Source organism: Chiloscyllium punctatum, chromosome 1, assembly GCF_047496795.1.
Source record: "Chiloscyllium punctatum isolate Juve2018m chromosome 1, sChiPun1.3, whole genome shotgun sequence".
NCBI classification, from domain to species: Eukaryota; Metazoa; Chordata; class Chondrichthyes; order Orectolobiformes; family Hemiscylliidae; genus Chiloscyllium; species Chiloscyllium punctatum.
Window position 1 is genome coordinate 44,886,844 of NC_092739.1, and position 19,531 is coordinate 44,906,374.

A 19,531-nucleotide genomic window follows, 5' to 3' on the forward strand; every position below is an offset into this window, starting at 1 on the left:
TGATGATGATCAGGGTAACACCTGCTGCAAAACTAGGAATGGAATTTCCATACATCTGCATGCACACAGGATGAAAATCTCACCCTCGACAAGCTTTCAAAGGATTTGAATTTGATTTGATTTATTATTGTTGCACATAACAAAATACAGTGAAAGGTATGCTAACCAGACAAATCAAACCATTTCACCTTCTGCCTGATCGAAGAGTGGGGAAGAGAGTATAACCGGGTTGGGAGGAGTCATTGATTATGTTGACTGCTTTCCTGAGGTAACGAGAACTGTAGATGGAGTCAATGAAAAGGAATGCTGGACTGTGTGATGACTTGGGCTGCGTTCACAACTTTCTGTAATTTCTTGTAGTCTTGGGCACAGCGGTTGCCATACCACGCTGTAAATCTTCTGGATAGGATGCTTTCTGTGGTGCATCTATAAAAATTGCTCAGAGTCATTGTGGACTTGCTGAATTTGCTTAGCCTTCTGAGGAAGTCGAGGCACTAGTGTGCTTTCCTAGATAGGAGTCCATGGATGTGCAGGTTCTAAGGTCAGCCTTGAAGGTGAGCAGCTGGTTTCAGTTGGCTTTGCTCTACAGGAAGCTGACTTTCCTGAATCATTAACATTTTAAAAAAGCACAACAACACAGATTTCTCATTTCAGACTAAATCCAAGCAATGATGTGTTGACTGTAGAGGTACGCATCACCAGCTATGTGAGGACAGGGGGCTGGGAACACAAGAACTTTGATTATGAATCCTCCAGCCAGTATAAATAGGCAGGCAGGCATTCGGGCACCAGGCAACCCAGACCAGTCCAATGTGCTCATTGGCAAAGCACCATGATATTGATGTTAGAACATCAGCTTTAAGGGGAGGTAATGGCCTCGTGGTATTATTGCTCGGCTATTAATTCAGAGACCCTAGTAATGTTCTTGGGCCCGGGGTCGGATTCTGCCATGGCAGATGATTGAATTAGAATTCGAAAATTACCTGGAATTAAACGTCGAATGAAGACCATCGTCGATTATGAGAAAAACCCATCTGGATCACTAATGTCTTTTAGGGAAGGAAACTGCCATCCTTACCGCGTCCGGCCTACACATGACCCCTGGCCACAGTCATGTGGTTGACATTTGAGTGCTCTCTGGGCAATTAGGGATGGCAATGAATGCTAGCCTGGCTAGTGATACCCCCCCATCCCGTGAATGAATGAAAAAAAAAGAATGAAGTCAGACAAGATTTATCTTTCAAAGGGGAATAGAGTTGTGAAATGATTTAGTGGGAGAGGTCACTGATGTGGACAGAATGAGTGGGGTTAAGCAGAGAAACTGGGCTTGAGATGTGCAATGGGAAGGGATTGATGTCCAACAATCGATGGCTTTGCTGAGCAAAATGCATTTCTTAAACAGATTTTTGTTCAGGACAAGTCTGACCGCCTTGAAACTCATCAGCTCAGGACCAATCTCATATCCATAATGCTTTTTAAGTCACTTCTAATTATTAACTAATCGGAAGGAAACTGCAGTGATTGAAATAACACACAGCACTAACCTTTACACCGTAGCGGCCTGGCATCCCCAGTTCACCTGGCTCGCCCTTGTCCAGGTCACACAGTAACAGGCAACGGAAAAACATCAGAAAAGGGGTGGAGTAGGACAAAAGGATAAAAAGAGAAACATTACGTTATCCTGTGAACAAAGATTATTCAGAAGTATTCTCAATAATATAATTTAATATAAATGTTACATTTAAATAACAATCCCAATTTCTGACGTGCTCTACATTAGAATGAGTGGATTTAATTAACTTGCATTACCACTGGTGTCTTCTTGATTTCTGTTTGGAGGAATGATATTCATGTTGGCAGTGAATGTGGCAAAAACAGGAATAAATTAAAATTCTGCCCTTACTCTCCAAGTAACAGCTCACAAGTTATAAGTTTGTTTAATAGGACTGACAAAAAACAAACCCAATCGAGGGCAGTATTTGTCAGTTTATTGCTGATTAATCTCTGCTCTCACCCCAGGTGCTACACTGAGATACTGTCTCTCAGGGTTTTGGTGTGGACTCCTACCTTAGGGTGACTGTGAGGTACAGCGGATCTGTACCATTGCCCAGGGTTACATGAGGTACAAGAAATTTAGTAGTGCTGCAAGACAGAACTACGTGGATGCTCAATGGTGGAAGTAGCATGCTGTAGAGTAGACTGAGATACCCTCCAGGCAATGCATCCTATCAAAGCTTTGTAGCACTGCTGTATCGAGTTATGGAAGTTGGTAAACAGCTTCACAGTTAACTAGATGAATGTCCCAGTACCACAACAATTGTAGAGCACACAATCACAGCGCACGTTTATAACTATTCTCAGCCATAACTGCCAAGTGGATAATTCATCTTGCCTCCTCCTGAGGTGCCTACCAACATAATTTTCAATCTTTTTATTGCCTGTGCTCGATTAAGCAAGTGGACCTTTATTTGCACTGTAAGAACACACATTGTAAATCAAGGGGCTGACTTGTGTGCAGCCTGTGGTTGAGCACTTTCGGGTTGCTCCACAGCGATGTACCTTAGAAAGTATGTTAGCCTTCACCACCACCACTGCTAGTGGGACAGTTAGAGGAAGTGAAAGAGAAGAAATAGCCTAATGGTTGGAAAGCAGTTATAAACAGAGTAATGCTGAACATTAGAAAGCTCAGGAAGTAACTTCAGTGTGAAGAAATTACTGCTACCAGGATAAGTCAAGCATGTAGAACGCCTAATATAAGACCAGATGTAGCTAACCTGGTACAGACTGTTTACCAAGTATTGAATGCTTTGAGATTTAGCAGCTAAACCAACAAGGCCAAAGTCAACAACTTCTCTGTACAATTAGTAGCATTATGTATGTTGTATTAATGGGGCAGGGCATAACGAAATAAACTTCCACATTTAAAGTTGTTCTAGGAAATTTCAATATTTTTTCAACCTTAGATGAAATTATGGACAGGTCAAAAAGTAACAAATGCATTAGAAACCCAGGAAAGAGTCGAGGTTCCTTCATTAATGACCTATATCAATTAGCATGTAATTGTAAATATTAAAGATTACCTAATTAAGAATTACATTGTGATTGGAGTGTTGGTGGAGATCTTATCAGATTGTTTTTACGCACAGGGGAAGTTTTGACACTAGCAACAGCAATGCAATTACCAAGGCAAGCAGAGGTGAGAAAACAGAAGAGTTTTTAATCTGAAGCCAAATGAATTCTGCTTGGAGAAAAGCAATTGACATAGTGCAGTTTGCGGGGCACAGGACTGAAAACGCATCTAAACAGAAGTTATGAAAGCACAAAGTGGGGTGCTACCACTATGCAGTGTTCTTTCTGTGGTGGGTAAAGCAGCATTGGAGGTAAAGATTGCCCTGTGGAGTGGCAGTCCTGCAGGCAGACAGGCCATTTTAAAACAGACACAGCAATAAAGAGTTACACTGGAAAAGAAAAAAAACCATGCCAAGTAACATCAAGAAATTGAAGAGCTCAAAAGCAATGAAATAAAATTTCTGTGAGAAATAACAGGATCTTGGGAGATGATTGAATTGCTGAAATAAAAGGGAAAGAGCACAAAACAAACTGCAAGCTGGGCACTGGAGCAGGTATCATGGTTCTCTCAAATACAGAAATGTGGTTAAAATAAAACTTCCTTTAGACATCACTCATTTAACCCCAGGGACCAGAATGGGACTGTGACACTGCAGTATAAAGGAAGAGAAATCACAGAGACCCTATCTGTAATTTAAAATCGAGAATTTCAGTGCTAAGCCAGAAAGCTTGCACAGATCTGTAATTAATTTATAAAGATTCATGAGTTGGACCACCTGGTAAACCAAAAAGATTTCATAATATAATTCACAAAATAACTTAGTGGCCTTGAAAAGCTAAAATAGCTTTCCATCTCATGTTGAGTTCAGATGCCAAACCAGTGGGTTTATTCACTCCAAGGAAAGTTTTGCATGTAGTTTTAAGGAAGGTGAAGCAAAAGAAAAATAGCAACACTACATCCAAGAGTGATTTCACTCATGACACAGTCAATGAATTGGTGTTCTGGCATAGTATCTGTACCAAAACAAAATGGCTCACTATGAATTTGTAATAAAGACAGGAATTATTGGAGAATCTCAGCTGTTTTGATAGCAGCTGTGGAAAGAGAAACAAAGTTAAAATTGAGAGTCCGGTATGTATAATCTGCTGACAAATCCGTGTTGACCTCACACAATTAGACAAAGTAGTGGAAAGGTAGATCCACCTTATGGCATCAGTGCATGAAAGTCTAGTGAATCTAACAAAAAGCACAAGTTCCACTAAACTCAGTGCTAGAAATGACTTTTGGACATTTGGACAAACATTTCAAGCTATTTGCAATACCATCACATCAACTGGAAGGCAATGCTTTTACAGGCTCTGACATTATATAAACACCAGAAATTATTATTAAAACAGTGATGTAAAGATTAAAAGGTGTTATCTGTCATATAGATGACATTCTAAATCATGATTCTATCATGTCTGAACATGATGACAGAGTGGAGCTGTGTGTTTAAATGCTGGCAAGAAGCAGGTCACATTCCGCACGAGAAACGTGAGTTCTCATAACATACCTTTAATCTTTTGGGACACATCAATCATGCTATAGACATCAGGGCTGATCAAAAAAGACTAAAGCCATCCAAGATTTCCCACCACCTCACAACATCACAGTACTGCAGAGGTGCAAGGGAATACTTAACCAAGTAGGGATGTCTTTAACAAGCCTGGCACAAGAAACTGAACTGCTATGACATTTGCTCAGTCAGAATTGAGTGTGGTATAGGCATGAAAGTCAATTGAAATGCTTTTAGAGAATAAAGGAAATGTCTATTTCATCAGACACACGACTTCACTATAACCCAAAATTAAGAACAATAGTAGCCACAGATGCATCGTCAACTGGACTAGGAATTGTACTTTTTCAAATCCAGAAAGATGGAAAGTGTAGATTGATTTGCAACCAGGACTTGACTGAAATGGAGAAAAACAGGCAGAGTTTGAGAAGGAAGCACTAGAGGCTATATGGGCTTGTGGAAAAAAAAATCATTACATCTTTGGTTTACCATTGAAACAGACTACAAAACATTGGCATCATTGTTAAATAGGAGGAAGGGAGGACCGCAGAAGATGGAGATCAGAGTCAAAAACTGTGGTGCTGGAAAAGCACAGCAGACCAGGCAGCATCCAAGGAGCAGGAGAATCAATATTTTGGGCACGAGTCCTTCATCTGAAGTCCTGATGAAGAGCGTATGCCCAAAACACTGATCCTCCTGCTCCTTGGACACTGCCTGATCTGCTGTGCTTTTCCAGCACCACACTCTCAAGGTCAGTGAAAAGACAGAGATTTCACTTACAATTAGTGAAGTACAACCGACTATGTTCAAGGAAAATCCCAAACTACAGTGGACACTTTCCCATGCATTCTTATTGAATAACCAGCACAAGCAGATAAGCATTTTTTTCTAAGTAGTGGAGTCCTAGACTTTGATTATGACAAGCCCACCTGCAGCAACCAAGAGATTAGAAAGAAATAAGAAAACTTAGAAAAAGAATAAAGAACGTGTATTAAACGATTTCAAAACAATAGTCTGAGCAGCAAAGACATCTTAGTCTCATGGATTTCATTACGGGTCTACAATGGAGGATGTTCTTTCAAAAGCCCTCAGACCTGACATTCTTCAGTGGATCTAGTGTCATCATTGGGTATTACAAAGTAAAGGGGTTGAGCTGAAAATTTCATGTGGTGGTATAAAATGTTGACAGATGTTGAACTTTAAGAGCATTGGAAGGTATGATTTTTAACTGCATGATCTGGGCAATCCATTGACAAGAATGAAAGGAAACATAAATTTTTTTTCATTTCCACCTATTATACGAGATGGATTGAGGCTGCATGAACTCACCTTGGAAGCTTTTACTTTCTTCCTCAACAAAATTCTCATTGTACATGGCATCCCAGGCACAGCTGTTTTAGATCATTTCACCTAATGGTCCATAATTTGCCAATGAATAGTTCAAAATAACTTTGCAAAAGCCTACAGGTTTGTGCATATCATCACCAGTCCACCTAAATACCCGCAAACCAATGGAGACTGGAGAAAGGATAATCAAAGCTGTGTGAAGATGAATGAGGGCTTTGACTTGGTCCTACTGAACTATTGCTGCACACCACAAAAATGGTCTTATCCTGTGCAAACTCTTCATGGGTAAAAAAAATACCCAAGGTCCTAACTTTGTTTCTTGACACACACTTAACCAACTGGTATGCTGACAGATAGAACGATTGTACGAAAAGGCAAGCAGAAACAAGTAAGTCAAGCCATAAACTACATATGAAGAAACTACATATTAAGAGTCCATGACTTACCAGGGCTCCAGACTGGGGAGTTGGTATAATCCTGAAAAGAACTCTGCAAATGAGATCATATCTCGTGGAAACAGGAAATAGCCAAAGTGAAACAGCAATGTTCCAGATTCCACGAGGAAAAGATCTTCAACAGAATTGCCCAACAATCCAGAGGTCCAGAAAAATAACCTGAATAAAGAGTTGGTACTCTCTGATAACTTGAACACTTATTTACAACGTGCAAATGAGAGCCTTGTAAGCTGTGGTATTTCATAGAGTCTGAGTTATACAGTATGGAAACAAACCCTTTGGTCCAACCAATCCATGCTGAAGATAATCCCAAAATAAACTAGACCCACCTGCCTGCTCCTGGCCCATATCCCTCCAAACCCTTCCTATTTATATATCCATCCAAATGTCTTTTAAACATCACATCTACCACTTCCTCAGAAAGTTAAGTCCACATCTGGACCACCCTCTGTGCTCAGTAAATAGTTCTTAATGACAGAAAAGCAGGAAGGTCCAGCTTGGGTCTTCCTGCCTGGAACTTCATTCCTGTGGTGGTGGGAAGACAGCAGCTATCCACTTGATGCCAACCAACCTGATTATGATTGAGAGGAGCTGGTGTTGGACTGGGGTGTACAAAGTTAAAAAAAAAATCACACAACACCAGGTTATAGTCCAGCAGATTTATTTGGAAACACTAGCTTTCAGAGCGCTGCTCCTTCATCAGGTGGTTGATGGAGGAGCAGTGCTTCGAAAGCTACTGCTCCCAAACAAACCTGTTGGACTATAATCTGATGTTGTGTGATTTTTAACTTTGTACAACCTGATTACATCCCCCTTGATCACTTTCCCTGCCACTTTTCAGAAGGGGAAGTTTCCATCCATAGATTCTGGGGTAGATGTAGGATGAATGTAAATCATTTATAGAGTCAGGTGTTGAGAGGAGATGTACTGTAAAGGGTTAGCACTCAACTATGTAAATACTCAATCTATATCAGTTGTAATGTAAGAGATTACTTGATTATAGACTAAGGATGAAGTGTACAGCTTTGTGCTAAGCTCAATAATGCAAATCATTAATATGATGTTACATTAAAAAGGTGATCTGAACCACAGCTTAGACTCAGCTGTCTCTCTAGATCCTACAAAGGACATTGTTTATTCTAAAGCCCATTGCCATGACAACAGAGGGATAGGGCCAGGGGACCATTTACCTGCCTTTGGAGGATTTTTCTTTGTTTGAAAAATTTATTGGAAATGTAACTTTAATAATTCACGTTTTTATGATGTATTATGATGGAGTAAATGGACAAGAATGTTTTTTTAAAAAAATAACCTGATTTCTGGTGTTTCAAAGTTACAACTTATTTGGTACTGTGCTGTCAAACTAAAAGGAGGACAACTTTTTCTGGAATGACCAGCTTATTGTTTAATCACTGAACAGGAGATCCCATTCTGTGAAGACACATAAACAAAGGGAGCTGCCCTGAATTGAAAACCACACCAGTTTCATAGCATTTGCATGGAACAGCTACGGAGATTGGAATGATCAACTGAAGACAAAGTTAAAAATCACACAACATCAGGTTAAGGTCACACTACAGGTAACCCCACTACACTATACACTCTCACTCTCTCTCTCACACACACAAGCACATACACTCTTATACACTTACATAGACTCTCACACACACTCTCACAGGCTTATACTCCATCACACTCTACCAAACATGCATATATGCGATCATACACTTTCTTACACGCACTAGCACACAGTCTCTTTCTCTCATGGACGTAGACACACATATAAGTCTATTGGGTGAATTTGCATTTGCAGAATTATATTTCCAGATACATTCTATTTTGCTCAAAACGCATACAATCTGCAGGCAGTCAATCCATGTAATATTTTATAAATTCTACTTTGGAAATAGAATCAGTCTGACTCAAGATCCACACTGTAGGATTGATTGATTCAATGAAAAAAATGATTGGGATACAGACAGACTCTAACCTCACACTTTAAATGCCTTCCCTGAGCTGAGATGTCACGTTTTTAAGGGAAAACTTAAGTTTTTATCTCAAGAATATGACTTAAAAGTAGTTCTGGGATTTACATATTAATGAACTGAAACCTGCAACGTGTGTGTGTGTGTGTGTGTGTGAGAGAGAGAGTGAGAGTGTGTGAGTGAGTGAATGAGTGAGAGAGACAGTAAGAGAGAGAGCGAGAGCGAGAGAGAATAGTGCAGTGGGGTCACCTGTAGTGTGACATGAACCCTTTGCGATGTTGCTTGGCCCAAAGTAGTCTTCACAGACTTCATGACAACGAATGTATGGACACCGCAGAATGATCACCAGGCAGGACTGTTCCCTCCCAGTTGGGGAACACTTCAACTGTTCCGGGACATTCTGCCTCGGACCTCTGGGTGACCATCCTCCAAGCGGATTTCTGGACAAGCAACAATGCAAAGTGGCTGAGCAGGGGCTGATAGCCAAGCTGAATACCCATGGGGATGGCCTCAACCAGACCTTGGGTTCATTTCACACTACAGGCGACTCCACTGCATTACACACACACACACTCCCGCACTCACCCCCACACAGGTTTATACCCCAACACACTCATACACGTACTTGACCAAGCTTATACACAGACATGCAAACACACACTCCCACATGTATGTACACACATACACACACCCACTCTGTCTCCCCTGCACTTGTACACATTCAGTTTGTGGGGTGACTTTGTATTTGCAGAATTTGACTGCATAAATCCATGTAAGATTCTGTAAGCCCCACTTTAGGAATACAATTGACTCAACATTGGTACAGATTTTACATTCACACATTTAATGCATTGTCTGAGCTGAGGTGACACCTAATATTAGATAAACTGACACCATCTTGAGAATGTAATTCTGGGATTTACAAATTAAAGAACCTAAACCACCATATTCCATTCTAAAAGATGAAAGACTTATTCTAAATTTGTTTAAGAATTGTAACCTGGTGTTGTGTGATTTTTAACTAAAGTTGTTTAATAGATCATTACCACTCCATGACACTGTAGCCGTTTTCTGTGTCGTATGGTCATGTTCCACAACCACCTGATGAAGAGGCAGTGCCTCAAAAGCTGGTGCTTCCAAATAAACCTGGTGGTTTCATTAACTTCATTCTAAAAGATGAAAGACTTAACAGCAATCTGAGTTTGTTCAATATATCATTTCAGTTGCATGACAATGTAATCTTTTGCTATAAATTCTGTCTTATGATCCTCTTCCAAAGCTACCCGATGAAGGAGCAGCATTCTGAAAGCCAGTGCTTCCAAATAAACCTGTTGGATTATAACCTGGTGTGGTGTGATTTTTAAACTTTGTCCACCCCACTCCAACACCAGCAAGCCAGCAGGGCATTGTTTAAATTGAGTTGTTCTTTGGCCACATAGTAACAGAGCCTCAGTTGCCAGTGATCTCCTGTTTCAGTTTAACAGCAGAAAGAATGAAAGACCTGTCAGCCTTTCCAGCAGACCACACAGACACCAACAACCCATTTCCTGTGTGGAGCTAAAGGTGGAACCTGGAGATAGGCGTGTTATGCTGCAAATGAATAACTTCGAGCTTTAAACGTCACGTTCAGCAGTGTGAACAGGAACAAAACAAAACCTCCAGGGTAAAACAGTCAGCTGACCTTTGGGCCTGAAGGTCCGGGCAGGCCTATTTCACCTCTTCCTGGTGGCCCTCCATCTCCCTTCTCTCCCTGTTAAAAATACCAAAGGAGAAACAGCATCACAGATACGTTGACTCAGGTTTCTCTGCAACAGCAATATTCTCAGCATATCCTGCAAATTTGGACCATTGTTCTCAGCATTAGTAACTCACTCCACATTTTCTTGCACTTCCAATTAGTATCCACGTGAGGAGCACAGTGGCCTATCAGAGGCGATGTCACGGATAGTTAACTCTCTACCATTTTTCCAAAAGCAGATGCACTTCTGCACAGGCTTCATGCAGTTTCTGATGGAGTGCATCACCGAGCTGTTCCGGGAAATCATCTTCAAAATCAGTTTGCATTGTGCAGAATGTTATATGCTTTTATTTTAAACTTGAAATTTGGAATTTTCGTTCTCTTTTCTGAATTGTGCTTGACATTACTGAACATTGCAACTTTTCTATATTATGAGAGCAACATATTTTGGATTAGGTTTTCAAATTTCACATGTCAGTGCTCTCTGTAGGTATTACAATTACAATGATCTCACCTTTGTTCCTGGTAATCCAGGCAACCCGGGTTCTCCCTGAGGTCCCCAAAATCCTGGTTCACCCTAAAATAAAAATCAAAATTAAAATACATGTACATTTAAACATGGGTTTGAGCCTTTGTTAATTGTTTTTCTTTTAAAAAAAACAATCATCTGTGTGATTAGTGGGCTAAAAGCTCCAATTAAACAGATAATAAACAAGAAATGTATGCAGCACAGGATTTACAGATGAGACTAAACGTGAAGGAACTATAATGTTTCAAATGGACCCGAGTGCTTAAGATATCAGCCAATCATAAACAGCCAGAAGCAATGCTATGCACAGCAGAAAATGAGGGTATAAGTGGAACAGTCAGATCATTCAGCAGAACACAGTGCACACTCCACATAAAGGCAATGATTCATTGAAAACAAAATGTTCTCCAAATGTACAAGATGTGAGAATGGAGTAAGTGTGCTTCATTCCTGCCTGGAGTCCTGGATTAAGAATGTTTAGCGCTGTGGGCCACCAATCCACCCGACCTTGGATCTTGTGCAAAGAGCACACAGGGCTGAGCCTGAGCAACCCCCCCCACGACAAAGAGCTTGCTTCTTCTACCTCAGATTCCTGGCTGGTTGTGAGAGACAATGTGGTGCTGAAGCAGAGCTTGGAGCATGGAGAATGAGGCCTTCTGAAGTTTTCAGGACTCCATTCAGCAGACAATAAACAGCAGTGGCAGAAACATGTTGACGTTTGTTAGATGTGTAAGGTCCTCAGTCAACTACGTCACCCCAAGGAGCACCTTGAGGTGAAACTTCATTGGGCCTCTGTGAAACCTGCTGAACCTTGTATTCTGGCTCATTACGCCATACTCTAAAATGCTGACAGGATCTTGATATGTGACTGTGTCTCCTCGGCTTAGGCTCTGTAAACATGGGAATTCATCTCCCCCCAACTGTTTGGCAACCTAGATGATACTGACTTCAGCAATGTGACTAATTCAGTGAAAGTAAATAAACTGTAACCCACGGAGACCCTGCATGCTTAATAATCTAATCATTAAGGCTTGTGCGCTTCAGTTGAACTCTTAGATATAAATAGGAGGAAATCAAAGAAACCATCGTAACAAAATAAAAACTTATTTGTTGATTTGACTGAACATCAAATTAAAACAAAACCACATGTTGTTATAACTCAAGCAATTGGAAATGATTTTTCTTTAAAGTAGCTGTAATTCTGAGAACATTCCCTCAAACCACCACAAATCTTGTGTTTAACATTGGTTTCTGTATTTGCTTTTCCAGTTGGGTTGCTTTGCTCTAATGATGCCATTGTATGTCTTTTCTTCAAAGCACACTGTGGATTTATCTTCAAATAAATTTTTTCTTTGTTCATCCCAGATGTACAAACTAAGCCATAAATGAAAACACTCTGATAGCCTCTCTTATTTTTCCAAAGTTTTCATACAATATCCCCAACAGCTCGTAGTAATAAAGAAAAAAGCAGCAACAGCTGGTTAGATATCAGCCAATGGAGAAATCAATGGCAGTATGTCAATCCATGCCCTTTCATGCTTTTTCATGATGACAGTAACCTTTCAACTAAGGAGATCCCTATTGACACACAAATGGAGCTTATAAAAATGTAATTTGAGGCACATATGAGATTTGAATGATGACATCTATCTTAAATTGAAAATATGCATAACATAACACCAGCAAAAAAAATGGATTATGCATCACAGTTGGAAAAAGGTGCGAATTCCTACTCCGTATTTGAGGACTCTGCTGCAATTGTTTCTTAAGCTTCAAAATTTTCAACACCCTATTTATTTACTTTTCCTGTCAATAAGTTGTTCACTTTCATGAAGTAATTTGTTGATCTACATGTACGGTTATTATTGCACACAGATGGATAATGTTAATGTTTAGGAAAAGGTTGGTGAAGACATGCTACTGTCTGCTGAGCCTGAACTCTGGATTACCTTTTTGCTTACCCCTCCTTTTAAAAGTCTTGTATCTAAGGCTCAACATTGATGGGAAACATGGAATACTGAAGATAGGAGTGGGAGTCAGCCATTCAGCCCCTTTAGCCTGCTCCACCTTTCATTGTGATCATGGCTGGTCATCAAGCTCAATACCTTCATGCTTCCTTCCTCCCATATCCCTTGAACCATTAGAGCTATATTTATACCTCCTTCTTGAAAACACAATGTTTTGACCTCAACCACTCTCTGTGGTTGTGAATTCGACAGGCTCAACACTGGATGAAGAATTTTCTCTTCATCTCAATCTTATAAGATTTACCCCTTACACTTAAACTATGACACCCTGATTTTGGACTCTCCTGCCAATAGTAACATTCTTCTGCATCTAACCTGTCTAGTTATGTAATAAGTTTATAGCTTCTATATGATCCTGCCCCCCTTCCCCACTCTTCTAAACTGCAGTGAATACAATCCTAACCAACTCAATCCCTGTTCATACACAGCCTTGCCATCCTAGCAATCAGTCCAGTAAACCTTCGCTGCATTCCCTCTGCAGCAAGAGCATTCTTCCTCTGATAAGGAGGGCCAAAACTGCACACAATGTTCCAGGTGTAGACTCACCAATGCCTTGTATAATTGCAGCAAGACACCCTTGTTCCTGTACTTAAATCCTCTCTCTATAATGGCAAATATACTATGTGCTTTCTTTACTGCCTGCTGCACCCATGCACTTACTTTCAGCAACTGGTGTACAAGAACATCAGGGTTTTGTTGAACATTCCCCTCTCTCCTATTTACAGCCAACCAAATGATAACCTGCCTTCCTATTTTGGCCAAGTATCCACATTATATTGCATCTGCCCACTCACTCAGCCTGTTCAAACCACAATGCACCAGTCCACCCAACTTTGTGGGATCTACAAATTGTGAGATATTATACTTAGTTCTCTCAGCTAAATCATTAACATATACTGTGAATAGATGGGTTTCTAGTACCGATCCCGATGGTACTCCACCCATCACTCCCTGTCATTCAGAAAAAGTGTCATCAAAGCTTTTTGATTAATTTCCTCTATCCATTACTCATTTCAATCTTGTACTTCCTTGAATTATTGAAGAATTATCAAAAAAATTAAGCTGGAAGATCAAGTGTAGCACAATTTCCAATTACAACAATGGGATTATTAACAAATAACTAACTTAACGTGATGTGACAAATGGTTCTATGTAGTTGACGCTCTATCTAATGACATCTTAAACTGCTCAGGTAGGTGAACCTTTGGAAGAATATTATTGACGTTATAACTCTCCAAAAACAGCAGCATGTGAGACTGACATACCCAGCCACAATTATAAAGTTCAGAAATACCAAGAGTTTAAAATGCAGCCACATTATCAGAAGGCAGCACTACTTGTCTCTGATGCATTCCATTATATTAGCCAGTGAACTTGGCAATTTGCCAGTGCACACACATGACATACTCACAAACACATGCATTGACACTTATGCACAACAGAGGTGTGAAGTCAGTTTGCAGCTTTGTTATGATATCCAGGATTTCATAAATAGTCTCTGGTTGATTTAATGTAGTTAGTGTATAAAATAGTATACTCATGAGTCGACATATGGTTAATTAGTTCTCCATCTGCATGTGCACTTTATATTTGGTGTGAGAGACAATTAATGTCTCACCTATATTGCTCTGACAGGGTTGCAATCAGCTGAAAATATTTGTTCAACCTTCTAGCACTGCCTATTAACAAGATCATCTTTTATTTGGTTTTCCTTGCAAACTATAGGTCTCAAAACCTTGCCACATTTAATCCTGGTGTAAATGCCAGTATCTGTCTGCTGTTGACAATATCAACAAAGCTTGCAAGGCAGGTCCAATCTGTTTTAACGTAGATAGCTATGTTTGTTACTTGTGAAAGGGTGAATGACGCTTCTCTGGGCTTTTCTTATCTACCAAAGTGATATTTTTGAGGATGATACTGGCTTTGCGTCTGGCATTTAGCAAGCTAGTTCAGCCAATTTCACCTGCTCTTCCGGCCAATAAGATCCTGCTAGCTCTGTGATAAGGAAACTCCTGACGAGGAGAACTCTCAGTCCTATTGCTCCTTGACTTTTCTTGGAGCAAGTGGCAACTTTACAGTTCACCTGCTGAAACCGTCAAGAAAGCTGGGATCAAGTTAATGACTTAGTTTGTAATCAATCCACCATATTCCCACAAGGCATATATTAGGGCAACGGCAGAACGGCAAATGAGTTTTAACATCAATATTATCGTGTTGCAGATAGTGTCAAATGAAATAGCCTGGCAGGACAATACAATTTGAACAAATACTTTAGATGTTAAATTGGATTGATGAGCTACATTTAGGGGAGCAGATAGGAAGAAAAACCAAAAGAGCAGAGATCATCACTGTTTGGGTCAGCATTCATTATCCATCCCTAGTCGCCCTTGAGAAGCTGCTAGAGAGCTGCCTTCTTGAACCACTGCAACCTGATTGGCATGAGTGCACCCTCGATGATGTTAGGTAGTTAGAATTAGAATCCCTACAGTGTGGAACCAGGTCTTTCGGTCCAACAAGTCCACACTGACTCTCTAAAGAGTATCCCACCCAGACCCATTCCCCTATATTACCCTGACTCATGCACCTAACCTACACATCCCTGAGCACTATGGGCAATTTAGTATGGCCAATTCATCTAACCTGCACATCTTTGGATTGTGGGAGGAAACTGGAGCACCCAGAGTAAACCCGTGCAGACACAGGGAGAATGTGCAAACTCCACACAGACAGTTGCTCAAATCTGGAATCGAACTCAGGTCCCTGGTGCTGTGAGGCGGCAGTGCTAACCACTGAGCCACTGTGCCGCTCCTCGTTCTGGGATTCGACTCAACAACACCTGAGGAAAGGTGACATATTTTCAAGTCAGGATGGTGAGTGTTTGGAGGGAAATTTGCAGTTGGCTGTGCCCCCTGTGACTTTTGCCCTTGTCCTTTCAGATGGCAGTGGATGTGGGTTTGGAAGGTGCTGTCTAACGAACCTTAATGAGCTGCTGCAGTAAATTTGTATGTATATGTATACACTGCTGCTACTGAGCTAAGATACTGATTCCTAGAAGGACGAGGTAGCAAGGGATAGATTCTTACACACAGCTAACTATTTAATTCAACATAGTTTAGTTCTTAAATGCACGTAGTAAGTTTAAAATCAAAGCACCTACAGACCTGAGGATAATATTTCTAACAATCAGTTGATTAAATAATTTGCTGTTGAGAATTAGGGTCTCATCTTAATTTCCAATAGCCGACCCTTCCCCCATCACAAGACAATACCTCTTGCTCTAGCACAAACGCCTGCTCCCTTATGAAATTCCAATCGCTATATATGAGTTTGTTTGGTTAAGGGAAACATGACAATGCATCTGTATTTTGTGTCAATACATTCACTGAAGAGCACCATTAAAAAAAGGAATTCCCAATGTTGCCATGAGTAAAGACAAAATTGAGCTAACGTGAATTGCCAAAATACATATCTGGATGATCAAGGGGACTATGACTATGCTTGTATTTTAGGTTGATAAGGTCTAGCATGTCTAAGATGCTATGCTAATTACTACCTTTTTCATTTTTCATATGACAATGAACGCATTGATTAACTCCATTAAAGACAAGTGTCTTTGCAATCAAGAGAGAATTCCCACTACTCCCATCAGAGTTCCTGCGTGAGGCAGTGCTAATCTCATAAATATAAGATCAGAATTCAATTAGACTGATTGATTTGATTGATTCACATCCGAGTGTTGAACTTGACATCGTTAACCTGTTCTCAACTTTGAAAAACTGGCAGCATTTGGATGATCTCTTTTTGTCTCTCAATAAAATCAACTGGAATAAAAGTGGGGGGAAGGTATAATGGGCAAAGGAATTGATTTCATCCATTTCATATCATCGACCAAAATCAAAATGACTCCAGGGCCTTTTATAATGGAAGAAGAGAGTTTACTATGAAGAACCTAACATATTAATATTCCTGGTATAATATATCTGCAGAGCCCATTCTTTGCAGGAGCTGAGTGTTAATTTTTCCTTTCTGTATGGATATTTTCTTATAAAACAGCTTGAAAATGTCAACCATCACCAAGCATCACAACTGAAAATGTCTCTGATTGCCAGTTGCTCATATTTGGATTGCTGCTAGCTGTCTAAGACTTTACCTGGGGAGGACAGCACCAATGCAAACCTCAGGGAATGGTAAAATACTTTCGATAATTCTGAATCTTTGGCAGCCTTTGCTGGACAAGTAAATTAGCCATGATCTCAGTAAATACCTTCCTTTGACAGCACCATCTAAACCCATGAACTCTGAGTCAAAATCCTGCAACTGCCTCTCTGACTGCATTGTAGATGTATCTTACCATCTTAAAAGTTCGGGGGCAATTACAGATGGGCAATGAATGCTGGCTGGGTCCATGAAGCCAATATCCCATGAATGAACTTTTAAAAAATGTGCCGTTATCATGGAAGAAATGCCTAAGAGTTGTTTGCACACTTAAACATAGCGAACTGTGCTGCGTACACCAGGTTTAAATGGAAAGTTAGTGTAATTTAAAAATTGCAGTTTTGTTTTTATTTGAGTTACTATCACCTCTTCTCAGCAGCAAATAGAATGAGAATCACATTCCTCTTCATTTTGCAGACTAAGCTTTGCAGAAGAATTTTATACTGAACAGCAAATACAGACATCAATTTTCTTCAGTTGGTGTGCACTGCATTCTTGCCAGTTCTACAGAAGTAAATGTCCCTTTTGAATTTTGTACACTGTAGGATCAAAAAGATTAAAGAAATACTTGGTGCAAGTATAACAAAGGGAATATTGCTTTCCAAAAAAAGGAAAAAAAAAATCAAATATTTAGAGGTTTCATATGTCTTGAAACTGAATGCATATTTGAATAGTTTGAGGTGCAATGCTAAGTGTTGACTGAAAATGACTGGACTTCAGTGGGTCAAAAAATGTTTCATCCCACATTTGCAGTGATGCAGCATTTCATTCCTGAACTTATTTACTGGGACATAAACAAACTAATAACTTTATTAAAAAGATTTATTACACGTTTAAAAAGTGCTTCACACAACATCTTTAAGAAGTGAATTAAGGTATCCAAACTAGCAGTTGTGGAGTTTTGTTCTCAAATTACACTTTAAATTGATACTGATTTTTAAAATTCTTTAACAGAGGAAAGTATCAGTACAATTCCAAAGTTGCAATCTTACTTAATTAAAGTTATTTGTAAATATTGTTACTTCATGCTTGGCTATTTTGATTTCTTCCCTGTTAAAATTGTACCTAGAAGAAATCTTAAGTAAATTCAGTGAAAGTAAATGTTTTATAAGGACAGACTATTGTAAAAGAGACATTGCTGTCCAACAGTGCAAGCAGTCCCAGGAGCAGTACAGGATGGAAACTGAGTTCAGCAAAGGACATGGGGCAAATCCCCCTGTCATTTATGACCACCTTTCCGTGTCGATTGCAAACATGAGGGAGGAGGAAAGCCTAGCTCATTCGATGTACTTTGCATTAATATGAAGCCATCATCCAACTGGATGCAAACTGCATACCACATGGCATTTCACTAATCTGGGGTGTTGTCTATGGTTCACCAAATAAAGTGGAAGCAGCGAATGATATAAGCTGCATTTGGGAGTGAAATGAGATAAATTTGATTTTCTGACAATATGACTTGATTTGAAAACTGATAAATAAAGAATACGGAAAAGAATGCTTCACTGAGTTTTATCAATAATGAGACATCCAGACTGTAAAATTATTTAGCCGAAATGTAATAAAATATTGGGAACAGTACCTATTATTTAGTTGCTGGTAGATTGATTATCGGATGGCTACCTGAAAAATTTCCATCAAGTACTTTCTGTATTTTCTTGCTGATATCAGAGACCGATTGTGCCTTCACAAATGGACTGCACGAGGCTGGGGAGCGGAAGCTGCTCAGGTTAGGGCCAAAGGAGAAATAGCCTACTAAACCCAGCTCTGTCATGTCTCACTCAGAACCCACAAGTTTTATTTGGTCACAATGGTTTAAATACTGATTCCATTAAGTAAATCAAGGCTTATACCTGCCAGTCTAGTACAACATAGTACTGTTGTATTTAATGTTGCAATTGATGTGTGCTTTCTAGAGTTTCAAAAATTTGCCACTGAGAGGCCTAATTTTTCAATTAATAATGGATTCACCTTGCTGAGAAACATTTGATAACATTGGAGTAGTCAACTGATTTAATCCAATGAGAAAGGCCATTAGGCCCATAAAACATCTATTCAACTAATTTAATCTGCTGTAAACAGGTTATACAAATTTCTTTCTACCCAATTGCGAAAGCTGTGCATTGAAGAAGACATTTTTCAGTTAAACCAATCACAATGGAGGAGGTATTGCAGTGGCAGTTCCTCCTTTTACCCATATAATGTCCTTCTTTATTATACAGCTCTAATGGACAGGAGCAAATCATTCTCAATAAAAGGTGAAGGCTTCATATCCTTTTGGCACATTTCTAAATCATGATGCAAATGTCATCATTGTATACAGTCACAGGAAAATACATCTAGCTCTTTTGGTTTTCTATTTTCATAAAAAAAGTATTTTAAATAAAAGGCAAAAATAGTCTTTTAAATAAAGATTATGCACCTTAAGTGTTAATGTAGCCCTTGCAGGCTAACTTCAAATGAGCAAACTTGTTAATTTTATTAAAAATTACACACATTTATGGACTTCAGGTTTGCAAGGAAACTTTTGCTATTATCTTTTAAGGGATATACATTTTTCATCAATATATAAAAATAATTAATCCAGGTAGACTTTATTCAAATAAT

At 39.5% G+C, this 19,531-nt stretch overlaps 1 protein-coding gene across 1 annotated transcript in view; it reads right to left on the reverse strand.

Annotated features, from left to right (window-relative positions):
* The window catches only part of LOC140459775 (uncharacterized), a 243,750-nt gene that overhangs the window by 94,965 nt on the left and 129,254 nt on the right, over nucleotides 1-19,531 (reverse strand). Inside the window, exons 15-17 of the mRNA XM_072554326.1 lie at nucleotides 10,668-10,730; nucleotides 10,097-10,165; nucleotides 1,545-1,589 (exon numbers count right to left, since the gene is read on the reverse strand). Of these exons, the coding sequence (XP_072410427.1) occupies nucleotides 1,545-1,589; nucleotides 10,097-10,165; nucleotides 10,668-10,730 (177 nt within the window). The remainder of the gene's footprint in view (nucleotides 1-1,544; nucleotides 1,590-10,096; nucleotides 10,166-10,667; nucleotides 10,731-19,531) is intronic.